The 21,095-nt window shown below is 44.7% G+C and overlaps 2 protein-coding genes across 3 annotated transcripts in view; both read right to left on the minus strand.

The window, feature by feature from the left end:
* The window catches only part of htt (huntingtin), a 118,730-nt gene extending 103,645 nt beyond the window's left edge, over positions 1–15,085 (minus strand). The window contains 2 exon segments of the mRNA XM_045723076.1: positions 11,861–11,944; positions 14,665–15,085. Coding sequence (XP_045579032.1) covers positions 11,861–11,944; positions 14,665–14,762 — 182 coding nt within the window. The 5' untranslated portion in view covers positions 14,763–15,085.
* Positions 15,086–21,092: 6,007 nt separating this feature from the next.
* The window catches only part of LOC106595393 (G protein-coupled receptor kinase 6), an 89,641-nt gene continuing 89,638 nt past the window's right edge, over positions 21,093–21,095 (minus strand). For both annotated transcript variants that reach the window (XM_045723079.1, XM_045723077.1), the window contains exon 16: positions 21,093–21,095. This exon is cut by the window's right edge and continues 278 nt beyond it. The gene's annotated coding sequence lies outside the window, so the exon portion shown is untranslated.

A 21,095-nucleotide genomic window follows, 5' to 3' on the forward strand; every position in this document is an offset into this window, starting at 1 on the left:
CACCTCGTTCTGACCCCCCACACACACACCTCGTTCTGACCTCCCCCACACACACACCTCGTTCTGACCCCCCCCCACACACGCACACTTCGTTCTGACCCCCCCCCACACACAAACACACACTTCGTTCTGACAATCCTCCTCACACACACACACCTCGTTCTGACCCCCCCACACACGCACACTTCGTTCTGACCCCCTCACCCCCCCACACACAAACACACACTTCGTTCTGACAACCCTCCTCACACACACACACACACACCTCGTTTTGACCCCCCTCCCCCCACACACACTTCGTTCTGACCCCCCACACACACTTCGTTCTGACCCCCCCACACAAACTTCGTTCTGACCCCCCCACACACACTTCGTTCTGACCCCCCCACACACACTTCGTTCTGACCCCCCACACACACACACACACACCTCGTTCTGACCCCCCCCACACACACACACCTCGTTCTGACCCCCCCACACACACACACACAAAAACACACACACACACACACACCTCGTTCTGACCCCCCCACACACACACACCTCGTTCTGACCCCCCCACACACACCTCGTTCTGACCCCCCCCACACACACACCTCGTTTCCTACGCCCCCACACACACACACCTCGTTCTGACCCCCCCCACACACACACACCTCGTTCTGAACCCCCCCCCCACACACACACACCTCGTTCTGACCCCCCCACACACACACACCTCGTTCTGACCCCCCCACACACACACACACCTCGTTCTGAACCCCCCCACACACACACACCTCGTTCTGACACCCCCCCCCACACACACACACACCTCGTTCTGACCCCCCCCACACACACACACCTCGTTCTGACCCCCCCCACAAACACACACCTCGTTCTGACCCCCCCACACACACACACACAACTCGTTCTGACCCCCCACACACACACACACACCTCGTTCTGACCCCCCACACACACACACACACACACCTCGTTCTGACCCCCCCCACACACACACACCTCGTTCTGACCCCCCACACACACACCTCGTTCTGACCCCCCCCACACACACACACCTCGTTCTGACCCCCACACACACACACACCTCGTTCTGACCCCCCCACACACACACCTCGTTCTGACCCCCCCCACACACACACACCTCGTTCTGACCCCCCCCCACACACACACACCTCGTTCTGACCCCCCCACACACACACACCTCGTTCTGACCCCCCCCCACACACACACACCTCGTTCTGACCCCCCCCACACACACACACCTCGTTCTGACCCCCCCCACACACACACACCTCGTTCTGACCCTGCTAACACACACACACCTCGTTCTGACCCCCCCACACACACACATTCTCGTTCTGATCCCCCCCACACACACACACCTCGTTCAGACCCCCCCACACACACACCTCGTTCAGACCCCCCCCCACACACACCTCGTTCTGACCCCCCCCACACACACACCTCGTTCTGACCCCCCACACACACACTTCGTTCTGACCCCCCCCCACACACTTCGTTCTGACCCCCCCCACACACTTCGTTCTGACCCCCCCACACACACACACACCTCGTTTTGACCCCCCTCCCCCCACACACACTTCGTTCTGACCCCCCCACACACACACCTCGCTCTGACCCCCCCACACACACACCTCGTTCTGACCCCCCCACACACACACACACCTCGTTCTGACCCCCCCCCACACACACACACACCTCGTTCAGACCCCCCCACACACACACCTCGTTCTGACCCCCCCACACACACACTTTGTTCTGACCCCCCCCCCACACACACACACACACTTCGTTCTGACCCCCCCCACACACACACACCTCGTTCTGACCCCCCCACACATACACACCTCGTTCTGACCCCCCCACACACACACACACCTCGTTCTGACCCGCCCCCACACACACCTCGTTCTGACCCGCCCCCACACACACACCTCGTTCTGACCCCCCAACCCACACACACACACCTCGTTCTGACCCCCCACACACACACACACCTCGTTCTGACCCCCCCACACACACACCTCGTTCAGACCCCCCCCACACACACACACCTCGTTCAGACCCCCCACACACACACCTCGTTCAGACCCCCCCACAAACACACACCTCGTTCTGACCCCCCCACACACACACTTCGTTCTGACCCCCCCCCCCACACACTTCGTTCTGACCCCCCCCCCACACACACACACACATACACACTTCGTTCTGACAACCCTCCTCACACACACACACACACCTCGTTTTGACCCCCCCCTCCCCCCACACACACTTCGTTCTGACCCCCCCCACACACACACCTCGTTCTGACCCCCCCCACACACACACCTCGTTCTGACCCCCCCCACACACACACACCTCGTTCTGACCCCCCCACACACACACACCTCGTTCTGACCCCCCCCCACACACACACACCTCGTTCTGACCCCCCCACACACACACACCTCGTTCTGACCCCCCCCCCACACACACACCTCGTTCTGACCCCCCCACACACACCCCTCGTTCTGACCCCCCCCACACACACCCTCGTTCTGACCCCCCCACACACACCCCTCGTTCTGACCCCCCCCACACACACACACACCTCGTTCTGACCCCCCCACACACACACACACCTCGTTCTGACCCCCCCACACACACACACACCTCGTTCTGACCCCCCCCACACACACACACCTCGTTCTGACCCCCCCACACACACACCACGTTCTGACCCCCCTCACACACACCCCTCGTTCTGACCCCCCACACACACACCCCTCGTTCTGACCCCCCCCCACACACACACACACCTCGTTCTGACCCCCCCCCACACACACCTCGTTCTGACCCCCCCCACACACACACCTCGTTCTGACCCCCCCACACACACACCTCGTTCTGACCCCCCCCCACACACACACCTCGTTCTGACCCCCCCCACACACACACCTCGTTCTGACCCCCCCACACACACACCTCGTTCTGACCCCCCCCACACACACACCTCGTTCTGACCCCCCCCACAAACCTCGTTCTGACCCCCCCCACACACACACCTCGTTCTGACCCCCCACACACACACCTCGTTCTGACCCCCCACACACACACACCTCGTTCTGACCCCCCCACACACACACCTCGTTCTGACCCCCCCACACACACACCTCGTTCTGACCCCCCCACACACACACACCTCGTTCTGACCGCCCCACACACACACACACACCTCGTTCTGACCCCCCCACACACACACACCTCGTTCTGACCCCCCCACACACACACACACCTCGTTCTGACCCCCCACACATACACCTCGTTCAGACCCCCCCCCACACACACACCTCGTTCAGACCCCCACCACACACACACCTTGTTCTGACCCCCCCCCACACACACCTCGTTCTGACCCCCCCACACACACACACCTCGTTCTGACCCCCGCACACACACACCTCGTTCTGACCCCCCCACACACACACCTCGTTCTGCCCCCCACACACACACCTCGTTCTGACCCCCCCCCCACACACACCTTGTTCTGACCCCCCCCCACACACACCTCGTTCTGACCCCCCCACACACACACACCTCGTTCTGACCCCCCCCACACACACACCTCGTTCTGACCCCCCCACACACACACACCTCGTTCTGACCCCCCCACACACACACCTCGTTCTGACCTCCCCCACACACACACCTCGTTCTGACCCCCCCCACACGCACACTTCGTTCTGACCCCCCCCACACACAAACACACACTTCGTTCTGACAATCCTCCTCACACACACACACACACACACACCTCGTTCTGACCCCCCCACACACGCACACTTCGTTCTGACCCCCTCACCCCCCACACACAAACACACACTTCGTTCTGACAACCCTCCTCACACACACACACACACCTCGTTTTGACCCCCCCTCCCCCCACACACACTTCGTTCTGACCCCCCCCCACACACTTCGTTCTGACCCCCCCACACAAACTTCGTTCTGACCCCCCCACACACACTTCGTTCTGACCCCCCCCACACACACTTCGTTCTGACCCCCCCACACACACACACACACACCTCGTTCTGACCCCCCCCACACACACACACCTCGTTCTGACCCCCCCCACACACACACACACAAAAACACACACACACACACACACACCTCGTTCTGACCCCCCCCACACACACACACCTCGTTCTGACCCCCCCACACACACCTCGTTCTGACCCCCCCCACACACACACCTCGTTTCCTACGCCCCACACACACACACCTCGTTCTGACCCCCCCCACACACACACACACCTCGTTCTGAACCCCCCCCCACACACACACCTCGTTCTGACCCCCCCACACACACACACCTCGTTCTGACCCCCCCACACACACACACACCTCGTTCTGACACCCCCCCCCACACACACACACCTCGTTCTGACCCCCCCACACACACACACCTCGTTCTGACCCCCCCCCACACACACACCTCGTTCTGACCCCCCCCACAAACACACACCTCGTTCTGACCCCCCCCCACACACACACAACTCGTTCTGACCCCCCCACACACACACACACACCTCGTTCTGACCCCCCACACACACACACACACACACCTCGTTCTGACCCCCCCACACACACACACCTCGTTCTGACCCCCCCACACACACACCTCGTTCTGACCCCCACCACACACACACACCTCGTTCTGACCCCCCACACACACACACCTCGTTCTGACCCCCCCCCACACACACACCTCGTTCTGACCCCCCCACACACACACACCTCGTTCTGACCCCCCCCACACACACACACCTCGTTCTGACCCCCCCACACACACACACCTCGTTCTGACCCCCCCCCACACACACACACCTCGTTCTGACCCCCCCCACACACACACACACCTCGTTCTGACCCCCCCCCACACACACACACCTCGTTCTGACCCTGCTAACACACACACACCTCGTTCTGACCCCCCCCCACACACACATTCTCGTTCTGATCCCCCCACACACACACACCTCGTTCAGACCCCCCCCCACACACACCTCGTTCAGACCCCCCCCACACACACCTCGTTCTGACCCCCCCACACACACACCTCGTTCTGACCCCCCCACACACACACTTCGTTCTGACCCCCCCCCACACACTTCGTTCTGACCCCCCCACACACTTCGTTCTGACCCCCCCACACACACACACACCTCGTTTTGACCCCCCTCCCCCCACACACACTTCGTTCTGACCCCCCCCACACACACACCTCGCTCTGACCCCCCCCACACACACACCTCGTTCTGACCCCCCACACACACACACCTCGTTCTGACCCCCCCACACACACACACACCTCGTTCAGACCCCCCCACACACACACCTCGTTCTGACCCCCCCACACACACACTTTGTTCTGACCCCCCCCCACACACACACACACTTCGTTCTGACCCCCCCACACACACACACCTCGTTCTGACCCCCCCCACACATACACACCTCGTTCTGACCCCCCCCACACACACACACACCTCGTTCTGACCCGCCCCCACACACACCTCGTTCTGACCCGCCCCCACACACACACCTCGTTCTGACCCCCCAACCCACACACACACACCTCGTTCTGACCCCCCCACACACACACACACCTCGTTCTGACCCCCCCCACACACACACCTCGTTCAGACCCCCCACCACACACACACCTCGTTCAGACCCCCCCACACACACCTCGTTCAGACCCCCCCACAAACACACACCTCGTTCAGACCCCCCCCACAAACACACACCTCGTTCTGACCCCCCCCACACACACACTTCGTTCTGACCCCCCCCCACACACTTCGTTCTGACCCCCCCCCCACACACACACACACACACACACACTTCGTTCTGACAACCCTCCTCACACACACACACACACACCTCGTTTTGACCCCCCTCCCCCCCCCACACACTTCGTTCTGACCCCCCCCCACACACACACCTCGTTCTGACCCCCCCCCACACACACACCTCGTTCTGACCCCCCCCACACACACACACCTCGTTCTGACCCCCCCCACACACACACACCTCGTTCTGACCCCCCCCACACACACACACCTCGTTCTGACCCCCCCCACACACACACCTCGTTCAGACCCCCCCCACACACACCTCGTTCAGATCCCCCCCACACACACACACCTCGTTCTGACCCCCCCACACACACACTTCGTTCTGACCCCCCCCCACACACACACACACACACACACACACACACACACACACACACACACAGACACACACACACACACACACTTCGTTCTGACAACCCTCCTCACACACACACACACCTCGTTTTGACCCCCCTCCCCCCCCACACACACTTCGTTCTGACCCCCCCCACACACACACACACACACACTTCGTTCTGACAACCCTCCTCACACACACACAACTCGTTCTGACCCCCCCACCCCCCCCACACAACTCGTTCTGACCCCCCCCACACACCCTTTGATGTGTAATGTCTCCAGTTCATGACCTCTGGACTAATCTAACGTAGCAGTTGTAAGAGAAATGCCTGAGCCGAGATCCCACATCCGGTTGTCAAGCGGAACAGGAAGCTAGGTTGAAAATAGCCGTATCCCTGACAACCAGAAGAAGCGGTTGTTGACGACTCTGCTAAAAGGTGCCTCTGGACTGAGACAGAAACCACTGACTATACTGGTCTATAAGTCTACAGCCAATATGATATGTATATAGAACTGAACCATCTATCACCATTCTATATGTATATAGAGCTGAACCATCTATCACCATTCTATATGTATATAGAGCTGAACCATCTATCACCATTCTATATGTATATAGAGCTGAACCATCTATCACCATTCTATATGTATATAGAGCTGAACCATCTATCACCATTCTCTATGTATATAGAACTGAACCATCTATCACCATTCTATATGTATATAGAGCTGAACCATCTATCACCATTCTATATGTATATAGAGCTGAACCATCTATCACCATTCTATATGTATATAGAGCTGAACCATCTATCACCATTCTATATGTATATAGAGCTGAACCATCTATCACCATTCTATATGTATATAGAGCTGAACCATCTATCACCATTCTATATGTATATAGAGCTGAACCATCTATCACCATTCTATATGTATATAGAGCTGAACCATCTATCACCCCACTATCAGTTAGGGGTGGGACAATGTTTGCCCATGAATATCTAGCACAACTTTTCACCCCCGTCTCCAAATGGAATGGTTTAGACCATGTGGAAGGTTTGATGACTCTGAGCTTCTGTTGTTCTCCCGCATCGACCATGCAGTGAGGTAGCAACATCCTGTAGATCTAAAAATGACCATATATACCGACTGTTTCAAGCAAAACTGATGGGGAATCTGAACAATCCAAATACAATATAATGTATCCTAAACACTGATCAACATATAAATATAATGTATCCTAAACACTGATCAACATGTAAATATAATGTATCCCTGATCAACATATAACCATAAATATAATGTATCCCTGATCAGCATATAACCATAAATATAATGTATCCCTGATCAGCATATAACCATAAATATAATGTATCCCTGATCAACATATAACCATAAATATAATGTATCCCTGATCAACATATAACCATAAATATAATGTATCCCTGATCAACATATAACCATAAATATAATGTATCCCTGATCAACATATAACCATAAATATAATGTATCCCTGATCAACATATAACCATAAATATAATGTATCCCTGATCAACATATAACCATAAATATAATGTATCCTAAACCCTGATCAGCATATAACCATAAATATAATGTATCCCTGATCAGCATATAACCATAAATATAATATATCCCTGATCAACATATAACCATAAATATAATGTATCCCTGATCAACATATAACCATAAATATAATGTATCCCTGATCAGCATATAACCATAAATATAATGTATCCCTGATCAACATATAACCATAAATATAATGTATCCCTGATCAACATATAACCATAAATATAATGTATCCCTGAACAACATATAACCATAAATATAATGTATCCCCTGATCAGCATATAACCATAAATATAATGTATCCCTGATCAGCATATAACCATAAATATAATATATCCCTGATCAGCATATAACCATAAATATAATGTATCCCTGATCAGCATATAACCATAAATATAATGTATCCCTGATCAGCATATAACCATAAATATAATGTATCCCTGATCAACATATAACCATAAATATAATGTATCCCTGATCAGCATATAACCATAAATATAATGTATCCCTGATCAACATATAACCATAAATATAATGTATCCCTGATCAACATATAACCATAAATATAATGTATCCCTGATCAACATATAACCATAAATATAATGTATCCCTGATCAACATATAACCATAAATATAATGTATCCCTGATCAGCATATAACCATAAATATAATGTATCCCTGATCAACATATAACCATAAATATAATGTATCCCTGATCAACATATAACCATAAATATAATGTATCCCTGAACAACATATAACCATAAATATAATGTATCCCTGATCAACATATAACCATAAATATAATGTATCCCTGAACAACATATAACCATAAATATAATGTATCCCTGATCAGCATATAACCATAAATATAATGTATCCCTGATCAGCATATAACCATAAATATAATGTATCCCTGATCAGCATATAACCATAAATATAATGTATCCCTGATCAGCATATAACCATAAATATAATGTATCCCTGATCAGCATATAACCATAAATATAATGTATCCCTGATCAGCATATAACCATAAATATAATGTATCCCTGATCAGCATATAACCATAAATATAATGTATCCCTGATCAACATATAACCATAAATATAATGTATCCCTGATCAACATATAACCATAAATATAATGTATCCCTGATCAACATATAACCATAAATATAATGTATCCCTGATCAACATATAACCATAAATATAATGTATCCCTGATCAACATATAACCATAAATATAATGTATCCCTGATCAACATATAACCATAAATATAATGTATCCCTGATCAACATATAACCATAAATATAATGTATCCCTGATCAACATATAACCATAAATATGTATCCCTGATCAACATATAACCATAAATATAATGTATCCCTGAACAACATATAACCATAAATATAATGTATCCCTGATCAACATATAACCATAAATATAATGTATCCCTGATCAACATATAACCATAAATATAATGTATCCCTGATCAGCATATAACCATAAATATAATGTATCCCTGATCAACATATAACCATAAATATAATGTATCCCTGATCAGCATATAACCATAAATATAATGTATCCCTGATCAGCATATAACCATAAATATAATGTATCCCTGATCAGCATATAACCATAAATATAATGTATCCCTGATCAGCATATAACCATAAATATAATGTATCCCTGATCAGCATATAACCATAAATATAATGTATCCCTGATCAGCATATAACCATAAATATAATGTATCCCTGATCAACATATAACCATAAATATAATGTATCCCTGATCAACATATAACCATAAATATAATGTATCCCTGATCAACATATAACCATAAATATAATGTATCCCTGATCAACATATAACCATAAATATAATGTATCCCTGATCAACATATAACCATAAATATAATGTATCCCTGATCAACATATAACCATAAATATAATGTATCCCTGATCAACATATAACCATAAATATAATGTATCCCTGATCAACATATAACCATAAATATAATGTATCCCTGATCAACATATAACCATAAATATAATGTATCCCTGATCAACATATAACCATAAATATAATGTATCCCTGATCAGCATATAACCATAAATATAATGTATCCTAAACCCTGATCAACATATAACCATAAATATAATGTATCCCTGATCAGCATATAACCATAAATATAATGTATCCCTGATCAACATATAACCATAAATATAATGTATCCTAAACCCTGATCAGCATATAACCATAAATATAATGTATCCCTGATCAACATATAACCATAAATATAATGTATCCCTGATCAACATATAACCATAAATATAATGTATCCCTGATCAACATATAACCATAAATATAATGTATCCCTGATCAACATATAACCATAAATGTACTGTATCCCTGATCAACATATAACCATAAATATAATGTATCCCTGATCAGCATATAACCATAAATATAATGTATCCTAAACCCTGATCAACATATAACCATAAATATAATGTATCCCTGATCAGCATATAACCATAAATATAATGTATCCCTGATCAACATATACCATAAATATAATGTATCCTAAACCCTGATCAGCATATAACCATAAATATAATGTATCCCTGATCAACATATAACCATAAATATAATGTATCCCTGATCAACATATAACCATAAATATAATGTATCCCTGATCAACATATAACCATAAATATAATGTATCCTAAACCCTGATCAGCATATAACCATAAATATAATGTATCCCTGATCAGCATATAACCATAAATATAATGTATCCCTGATCAACATATAACCATAAATATAATGTATCCCTGATCAGCATATAACCATAAATGTACTGTATCCCTGATCAACATATAACCATAAATATAATGTATCCCTGATCAGCATATAACCATAAATATAATGTATCCCTGATCAGCATATAACCATAAATATAATGTATCCCTGATCAACATATAACCATAAATATAATGTATCCCTGATCAACATATAACCATAAATATAATGTATCCACCCTGATCAACATATAACCATAAATATAATGTATCCCTGATCAGCATATAACCATAAATATAATGTATCCCTGATCAACATATAACCATAAATATAATGTATCCCTGATCAGCATATAACCATAAATATAATGTATCCCTGATCAGCATATAACCATAAATATAATGTATCCACCCTGATCAGCATATAACCATAAATATAATGTATCCCTGATCAACATATAACCATAAATATAATGTATCCCTGATCAACATATAACCATAAATATAATGTATCCCTGATCAGCATATAACCATAAATGTACTGTATCCCTGATCAGCATATAACCATAAATGTACTGTATCCCTGATCAGCAGATAGCCAGATGACAGTTGTGTATGCGGTGGTTGATTTGGCTACTTCCATTCTGGTAAAACACACTTTTCAACAACAGCACATTTGATTAAAAAAATAACCTAGCAAATTACATTGGTTGTCACTCAACTAATAGCCTAAAATGGCACCCTATTCCCTATATAGTGCATTACTTTAGACCAGAGCCCTATGGCTCCCTATTCCCTATATAGTGCACTACTTTAGACCAGAGCCCTATGGAAGTAGTGGGAATAGGGTCCCATTTGGGATGCATATACAGTATAATCATCTGTAAACCTCATCTAACCAGGAATACCAAATCTGATTACCAATAACAGTGGAGCTAATCTGGAACATCCAACTGTGTGTGTGTGTGTGTGTGTGTGTGTGTGTGTGTGTGTGTGTGTGTGTGTACACACATGTACATGCCAGAGTATGTAAGTGTGCCTGTATGTACATGTAATGTATTCAAATGACTTATAAACAGTAATCTAGGGTCAGTTTTATGAATGACGTCCCTAGGGGTTAATAACTGGACTGGCAGTGGGTAAAGCTGATCCCAGATCAGTGGTGTCAGGCAGCCTTACCTCAGAGACTGAGCTACGATGTTCTCACATATGGTCAGGCAGTGGGCCACTCTGTCCTTTTTGGTGGTGGCCAGCTCTTTCTTCCTACAGAGAGAGAGGGAGAGAGAAGGAGAGAGATCAATAGTGTGTGTGTGAGAGAGAGAGAGAAATTCCCTTTTGTACTTTAACCATTTGTACATCGTTACAACACTGTATATATACATAATATGACATTTGTAATGTCTTTATTGTTTTGAAACTTCTGTGAGTGTAATGTTTACTGTTGATTTTTATTGTTTATTTCACTTCTGAATATTATCTACCTCACTTGCATTGGCGATGTTAACATATGTTTCCCATGTCAATAAAGCCCCTTGAATTGAATTGAAATAAGGTAACAAAGGGTTAATGAAGAGCACATGCAAGGACAAAAAGAAGAAAAAAGACTGGTAGCATTACCTTGCCTAACGAAGTGGAACAACAATGGGGTGTGTGTGATGCCAGTCTATTGCTAAAGGTAAGACTGATTACAAGGTAACTGTACATGCCTGTACAACCTACATATAGACTGTTAAATGGTTCATTAAATGGTTAACTAATAGCTACCCAGACTATCTGCATTGACTCTATTGACTATCACATACACTGCTGTTACTATCTATCTCTCCTGTTGACTAGTCACTTTATCCCTACCTATATATGTACAGTGCTTTCAGAAAGAATTTCACACCCCTTGACTTTCTCCACGTTTTGTTGTTACACCCTGAATTAAAAATGTATTCAACTGCCATTTTGTCACTGGCCTACACACAATAATCCGTAATGTCAAAGTGGAATCATGTTTTTTAGACATTTTTACAAATGAATTAAAATTAAAAGCTGAAATGTCTTGAGTCAATAAATATTCCCATCCCTTTGTTATGGCAAGCCTAAATAAAGTTCAAGAGTACAAATGTGCCTAACAAGTCACATAATAAGTTGCAAGGACTTACTTTGTGTGCAATAATAGTGTTTAACATTATTTTTGAATGACAATCATCTCTGTTCCTCACACATACAATTATCTGTAAGGTCCCTCAGTCGAGCACTGAATTTCAAACACAGATTCAACCACAAAGACCAGGGAGGTTTTCCAATGCTCAGAGGGATATTCAAAAAGAAGAGCACCTATTGGTAGATGGGTAAAAATATCCCTTTGAGCATTGTGAAGTTATTCATTACACTTTGGATGGTGTCTCAATACACCCAGTCACAACAAAGATACAGGCGTCCTTCCTAACTCAGTTGCCGGAGAGGAAGGAAACCGCTCAGGGATTTCACAATGAGGACAATGGTAACTTTAAAACAGTTACAGAGTTTAATGGCTGTGATAGGAGAAAATTGAGGATGGATCAACAACATTGTAGTTACTCCACAATACTAACCTAAATGACAGAGGGAAAAGAAGGAAGCTTGTACAGAATAAAAAAAAATCCAAAACAAGCATCCTGTTTGCAATAAGGCACTAAAGGAAAACTGCAAAAAATGTGGCACAGCAATTACATTTATGTCCTGAATACAAAGCATTATGTTTGGGGCAAATCCAACCACACATCACTGAGTACCACTCTTCATATTTTCAAGCATGGTGGTGGCTGCATCATGTTATGGGTATGCTTGTCATTGGCAACGACTAGGGAGTTTTTTTTAGGATAAAAATAAAATGGAATAGAGCCAAGCACAGGCAAAAATCCTAGAGGAAAACCTGGTTCAGTTTGCATTCAGCAGGACAATAACCTACAACACAAGGCCAAATATACACTGGAGTTGCTTCCCAAGAAGACATTGAATGTTCCTGAGTGGCTAAGTTACAGTTGACTTAAAAATCGGCTTGAAAATCTTTGGCAAGACTTAAATGGCTGTCTAGCAATGATCAACAACCAACTTGACAAAGCGTGAATGTATTAACAATAATGTGCACATATTGTACAATCCAGGTGTGCAAATCTCTTAGAGACTCACATCTGTAATGGCTGCCAAAGGTGATTCTAACATCTCAGGAAGTCTTTCATTTATTTATCACAGAAAATGTTCAAATTCTCTTCCACTTTGACATTAGAATACTTTGTGTAGATTGTTGTCAAAAATATAATTTAATACATTTTCATCCCACTTGGTAACACAACAAACGTGGAAAAAGTCAAGGGGTGTGAATACTTTCTCAAGGCACAATATTCCTTGTGTTATTATTTCTCCTCTTTACATTGTTGGGAAGGGCCTGTCAGTAAGCATTTCACTGTTAGTCTACACCTGTTGTTTACCAAGCATGTGACAAATAGAAATGTAATTATATTGATTTGATAAAATAAATGTATTTAAATCAATTATACATATAAAGGCTAATTCTATGTATATTAGACAACCAGCAACGAATGATTGTGGGGGAACAAAATCTGGCAATCTGCACCGTATGAGAAGAGAAATTACACGGATTGATATTATTCAAGACTTTAGTTTAGTGAAAGGATATCGTAGTATTTAGTTCACCGTAGCATTTGTTTACACGCGCCAGCTGACGTTATCTATCAAATAGACGTGGGGTGCAAACTCTGTGTGTTGCTGTCTGTGTGTTGCTGTCTGTGTGTGTTATGACAGGTAGCCTATACTGGAGGCGCGACGTTGACAGCTAGCTAGCTAGCTAGCTAGAAGGTTAGCATCGCTAACTCGCAATAACCTGCGAACAGCTTCGCTAGCCAGCTAGCTAGCCAGCCAACTGCCATTTATTTGCGCGTAACTCATCGCTAGCAATTTCTCAACACAATGACCATATACAAACATGGACTTACTGTTTTTGAGCCATCTCCTCGGCCGTTGGCGGTCCCTGTTGTTGTTGGAATGACTTGAGAGATTCAAAGGCCTTCATTAATTTATCCATGGTGGCCATTTTACCAGCAGTGGTTAGCTTAGCTGGCTAATATTTACAAAATTGTCGTTAAGTGTCAGTTAGCTAGCTATCGGAATCAACCGGGGGGGGCAAAACAACCCACGCACGGGGAAGCGAGCGGTCCGTAGTACGACGAGCGTGTGAACACTACTCGCGACTACTACTGCCGCCTCTCCACCTTCACTTTCCGACGCAAGAAAATCCTTTATTTCTTTACAATAGCCTCGGTAAATGAAAGGGACGTTGGTTGATGTAACTACCATCCATACTCAGCGCCATCTCTGATGCAGCCCGACAGAATCACAAGGAAGTGGGAGCTCTGTGACAGTTGGCTAGGGGGTGGGTCAACGCTACATCCGTAGCCAATCAGAGGAAGAGCGGGCACCAATAAGGACGAGGCTAGGGCCGTTGTCAGCCGTGATTGGATGGATGGGGAACGGCTTTAGCCGTGATTGGGTGGATGGGGAAGGGCTTTTTGTTGTTGAGCGTCACCGAGTGCTGAAATCCTGCAAAACGAGGCGGTATTCCGTGATATCAGAACGATATATCATCTGCACCGTTTACATTCTATTCCTTTAACGGTAATCCCGACTGTTGAGTCGGGAAAAAACGGCAGTTTCCTTCCAAGTTAGCGACCTAGGCAGAATCATCATGTGATTCGGGCGTGTGTCTGCTCTGGGGAGACGAGGATGAGGTAGTGCGTATTGAAAACATTAGGAAAAAACTAGATGCAGTCACATGCGGTGTATTTCAGCACGCACACTTATTAGTGTGATATCAACATTTAAATTGAACAGGTAGAATAGAAAATCGTACCGATCAACATTAAATAATGTGTTTTCTTCCAGATGACTGTCTCACACCAGAAGTGTAGTACCCGTAGGAAACGACAACACTCAATCACTATCTGACATGTAGGCTATTCCCTGTGTAGTGCACCACTTTTGACTAGGATCCATAGAGCTCTGGTCAAAAGTAGTACACTACAGTATGGAGGGGGTTAAGGCTTTATCCTTCTTTACTGTTGGGTTCTATCTGGGACACCTCCTTTATCCTGCTTTACTGTTGGGTTCTATCTGGGACACCTCCTTTATCCTGCTTTACTGTTGGGTTCTATCTGGGACACCTTTATCCTGCTTTACTGTTGGGTTCTATCTGGGACACCTCCTTTATCCTGCTTTACTGTTGGGTTCCATTTGGGACACCTTTATCCTGCTTTACTGTTGGGTTCTATCTGGGACACCTCCTTTATCCTGCTTTACAGTTGGGTTCCATTTGGGACACCTTTATCCTGCTTTACTGTTGGGTTCTATCTGGGACACCTCCTTTATCCTGCTTTACTGTTGGGTTCTATCTGGGACACCTCCTTTATTCTGCTTTACTGTTGGGTTCCATTTGGGACACCTCCCTTTATCCTGCTTTACTGTTGGGTTCTATCTGGGACACCACCTTTATCCTTCTTTACTGTTGGGTTCTATCTGGGACACCTCCTTTATCCTGCTTTACTGTTGGGTTCTATCTGGGACACCTCCTTTATCCTGCTTTACTGTTGGGTTCTATCTGGGACACCTCCTTTATCCTGCTTTACTGTTGGGTTCCATCTGGGACACCTCTTTATCCTGCTTTACTGTTGGGTTCCATTTGGGACACCTTTATCCTGCTTTACTGTTAGTGTAGATAATGAAAAGGTGCTTCATGACTACAATGCATTACTGTGATATAATCATTTGCCTCACCTAGCTATCTTCAGATGAAAGCACTAACTAAGTCACTCTGGATAAAAGCCTCTGTCAAATGACTAAAATGTCAAATGTACCAAAAACCAGTCCGGGGACTCGGGGGTTGTGTTGTTTTTTTATCCAAACGGCAGTGTATTCTCAGAATAATTACAAATGTCAGAAGATATGATACAGTAACACCCAGTGATACAACTTGTACAACAATTACATTAACTGCAGTGGTTGAACAACATGACTGTACAACTACAAAAATTTTTTTTAAAAAAAAGAAGATAATTAAAAAAAGGGTCTCTGTCCCAAATGGAAACCCGTTTTCATTCCCTATATAGTGCATTACTCTTGACCAGGGCATTTTGAACAGAGCCTTATGGGCCCTGGTCACGAGTAGACCACTATATAGGGATTATGTTGTCAATTTGGGACGTAGCCAAAAAAAAAAAAAGTATAATTTGTCCGGTCACGTTGTGATAACAAATTTGTTGTCGTCCCCTGTAAATATGTCATATGTTGGCACTGAAAGGTCATTTCAATTACAGACAAGGAACCTGCAACAACCAATAACATGCTTGAGTAATAATTCTTTTTTATATATATATATTAAAATGCACTTTGTGCAGACATTCAAAACTGTAAAAAATGTTATTTTTTTGATGAGCTGTATTAGGTTCCTTGTCAGCCTAACGTGGGGCCAGCCATTCAGAAGTAAAAAGAAAGCGAACATATTTCAAAAATAAAGAAAACTGACTAAGGATGACTGGTTGGCACATACTGTGGGTAAGGCCTGGAGTTCTTCCATCCTGATCACATGATGTAACCAGGGACAAAAAGGGGCCCTAGTTAGAAGATGGGACTGAATCCCATCCTATAGCGGATTTGAACGATGCACCATTTTAAAAAGGTCATTTCTGACTGAGAACATATGCAGCATTTACCGTGAACATTGACTTTAAAAACGTGCATTGTGGACAAAGCGCGATCGGATTGAATCCCGGCCATAGAGAGGCTTGCATTTGGGCTCAGAGATTTTCCCGGGCCAGGTCACATGGTCAGGAACAACTCTTGGCCATCCACATACTGTAGGTCAAGGTTTATGCCAGTTATTTCAGTTGAAAACCTTTATCTTTATTTTTTTAATCAAAACCATTTCCAGTCTGATTTGATGTAATTTGCATTATGCTCAAAGACACTTCCTATAATTATTGGATGTTTCCCAAATGAAACACTATGGCCTATGTAGTACACTTCTTCTGTAGTGCACTACATACAGTAGGGAATAGGGTGCCATTTGAGAACAAGACAGTTTCCACACCTTAGTGCCGTAAAACGAAATCGCTTACTGCTGTACAGGGATGGATGCCAAATCTTTCCCCCAGTCCAAGTGTGTGTGTGTGTGTGTGTGCCTGGGTGCGTGCCTGCGCCTAATGAGATATCAAAGCGCTTACAAGTTTTGAAGTACATCATTTACATGGTTTTTGAGGCAGAGTGTTTCTACACTGACTGACAGGTGAGGTGAGCTTGGTGATGCGTCTGGAAGCAAAGAAATATCAAATCTAGAAAAAGACAACAAGAAGCCAACAGCCAGAGCTAGCTATGTACTGCACTGTATAATGTTCCTAATTCTAGAATAGAATGTCATGGGATAACCAGATCTCTGTGAATACTCACAGTTCTCTTTCCCCATGTCAGATACCAGGCTGATTAGAGCTGAGCCACTACAAGTCTATGTATGTGAGAAACGTAACGTTGTTTTCTAACAGAGAAGTTCTAGAGGCTTCTTCAGAAGACTGTGTGGTGTATTATAAATACGTTTGATTGATTGATGATATTCAAATGATTAACTGCAGTCATTTGTGTGAAATAATGTAGAATGGAATTCCTTGAACCCTTTCAGGAATGTCAACAGTACATTCTGTTCTGTTCAACATTCTAATTGATTCAAATCAATGACGTCATAAAGGGCAGGGAATTCCGGAATAGAGGACTAAGTCATAAGATTCTTAGATTCACCCCTCCAATGGTTAAACAGAATGAAAGGTCATTCTGGGAGGCTGGGTGTTTCTGTAAAGGACATGAATACAGTACAGTATGTACAGCAAACAGCAAAAAGATCCATCTCAACATTTTCACAGCATTAAAAAAAGTGAAGGGGGTTACATTGGTTGGACGGTTGGTAAATAATATGGTCGCCTGAATGACAAAGAAAAACAAACAAAACAAAATGGCCGAAAACGCTCGTCTCAAGTCATTCCTATGGAAAAGACTCCATGGTGTAGTGAGACGTGATCAAATCCTCATTCAAGTCTCTCTCCTGGCACTACTTTTGACATGAGGCCTGGTCTATAGTAGTGCACTAAATAGGGAATAGGACTCTGGTCACTAGTAGTTCACTATATAGGGAACAGGGCTCTGGTCTAAAGTAGTTCACTATATAGGGAATAGGGCTCTGGTCACTAGTAGTTCACTATATAGGGAATAGGGCTCTGGTCACTAGTAGTTCACTATATAGGGAATAGGGCCCTGGTCACTAGTAGTTCACTATATAGGGAATAGGGCTCTGGTCTAAAGTAGTTCACTATATAGGGAATAGGGCTCTGGTCTAAAGTAGTTCACTATATAGGGAATAGGGCTCTGGTCTAAAGTAGTTCACTATATAGGGAATAGGGCTCTGGTCACTAGTAGTTCACTATATAGGGAATAGGGCCCTGGTCACTAGTAGTGCACTATATAGGGAATAGGGCTCTGGTCTAAAGTAGTTCACTATATAGGGAATAGGGCCCTGGTCACTAGTAGTTCACTATATAGGGAATAGGGCTCTGGTCTAAAGTAGTTCACTATATAGGGAATAGGGCTCTGGTCACTAGTAGTTCACTATATAGGGAATAGGGCCCTGGTCACTAGTAGTTCACTATGGGAATAGGGCTCTGGTTACTAGTAGTTCACTATATAGGGAATAGGGCTCTGGTCTAAAGTAGTTCACTATATAGGGAATAGGGCCCTGGTCACTAGTAGTTCACTATATAGGGAATAGGGCTCTGGTCACTAGTAGTTCACTATATAGGTAATAGGGCTCTGGTCACTAGGCAAAGATATCATTATGATTAAACTGTAGGTCATTTGCCATGGATAACCCATCTCAGTGCCAGTAATTAGTCTAATTTAACCTATTTGACATGGTTTCTGTTGATTATATGAAAGCACATTTGTCTTCAAAATGAAGCCAGTCTGAGTTACAAAAGTCCGGTTCTGTGACATTTTCTAACTTTTATATTTCGGTTTGTAAATCATCCTCATCACCACCATAGCTTAAGGCAAGGACACAAGTTAAATCAAGGCATCTCTCTTCCAGCCCCCACCCCTCTGCCAGAACACTTGACCATTCCATGTCAACTGCTTATCTGTGCTTTTCTGGAAGTGGGTGACTACATTTTCCGTAGTCTTAGGGAAGTTTTAAGTTTAAGGAAGTTATTTTGAGACATGCATACAGAGTTAACATCTGTTCTGCTGTCCAATCCTCTCAGATCTTCACATGGACCCAGTGCGTAGAGGTCAAGGGTCATTAACTAGACTCAGACGGAACAAATTATTTGTAGACTACAAAATGACCGCAAGAAGCCCAAACTGATATATTTGACTAAAACATAATTATTTAAAACCTTACATTTACATACGATCACATACCTGTATCTCTCTATTATAGATGGGAATATCTTGGAACAGATTCCCAAAATGTTAATCACTTGGAGCTGATTTGCTGGTGTTTTTACAATCTCATGTCCAACAATTTAAAAAAATATATATATAAATTGGGGGCCAAATAAAATCACCCGCTGGCCAAATTCAGCCCGTGGGCCACCAGTTGGAGAACCCTGGCATAGAGTCTAGCTATGGGCTGGGGGCTTCTTAGGGTGTAAGAACTAAGGGGATGTTTTAGTCTAGGGGCTAGGGTGTAGAGCGTAGAGTGTATGAGGCTAGGGGTTGATTTGGAACAGGGGATATGTGATACGGTAATACTGGATGTTGGCCAAAAGAACAGAAAAGACCGACATAAGATGTATCCTAAATGACACCTTATTCCCTACATAGTGCACTACATTAGACCAGAGCCCTATTCCCTATATAGTGAACTACTAGTGACCAGAGCCCTATTCCCTATATAGTGAACTACTAGTGACCAGAGCCCTATTCCCTATATAGTGCATTACATTAGACCAGAGCCCTATTCCCTATATAGTGCACTATATTATGCAGGGAATAGGGCGCCATTTGGAAACGCAGACATTACTGTACATACAAACAAAGGCTCCATCGAGAAAATGAATAAAAAGACTACTGATACAATGGTTCAGTCCCAAATAGTACCCTTTTCCCTACACAGTGCACTACTTCTGACCAGGACCCATAGGCCATAGGTAACAGTAGTGGACTATATAGGGGAATAGGCTGCCATTTGGGATGTAGCCTGTGCTTCTTTAAAAAGAAAAGAACAAGATCCTTAATATACATTTTACATACTCGTTCCATAAACAACTAATAAACGTATAAAACCAACAAACTAACAAAACGTTGAAAAAAAATGATGTATGTATTCAAGTGG

Source organism: Salmo salar, chromosome ssa08 (genome assembly GCF_905237065.1).
Source record: "Salmo salar chromosome ssa08, Ssal_v3.1, whole genome shotgun sequence".
NCBI classification, from domain to species: Eukaryota; Metazoa; Chordata; class Actinopteri; order Salmoniformes; family Salmonidae; genus Salmo; species Salmo salar.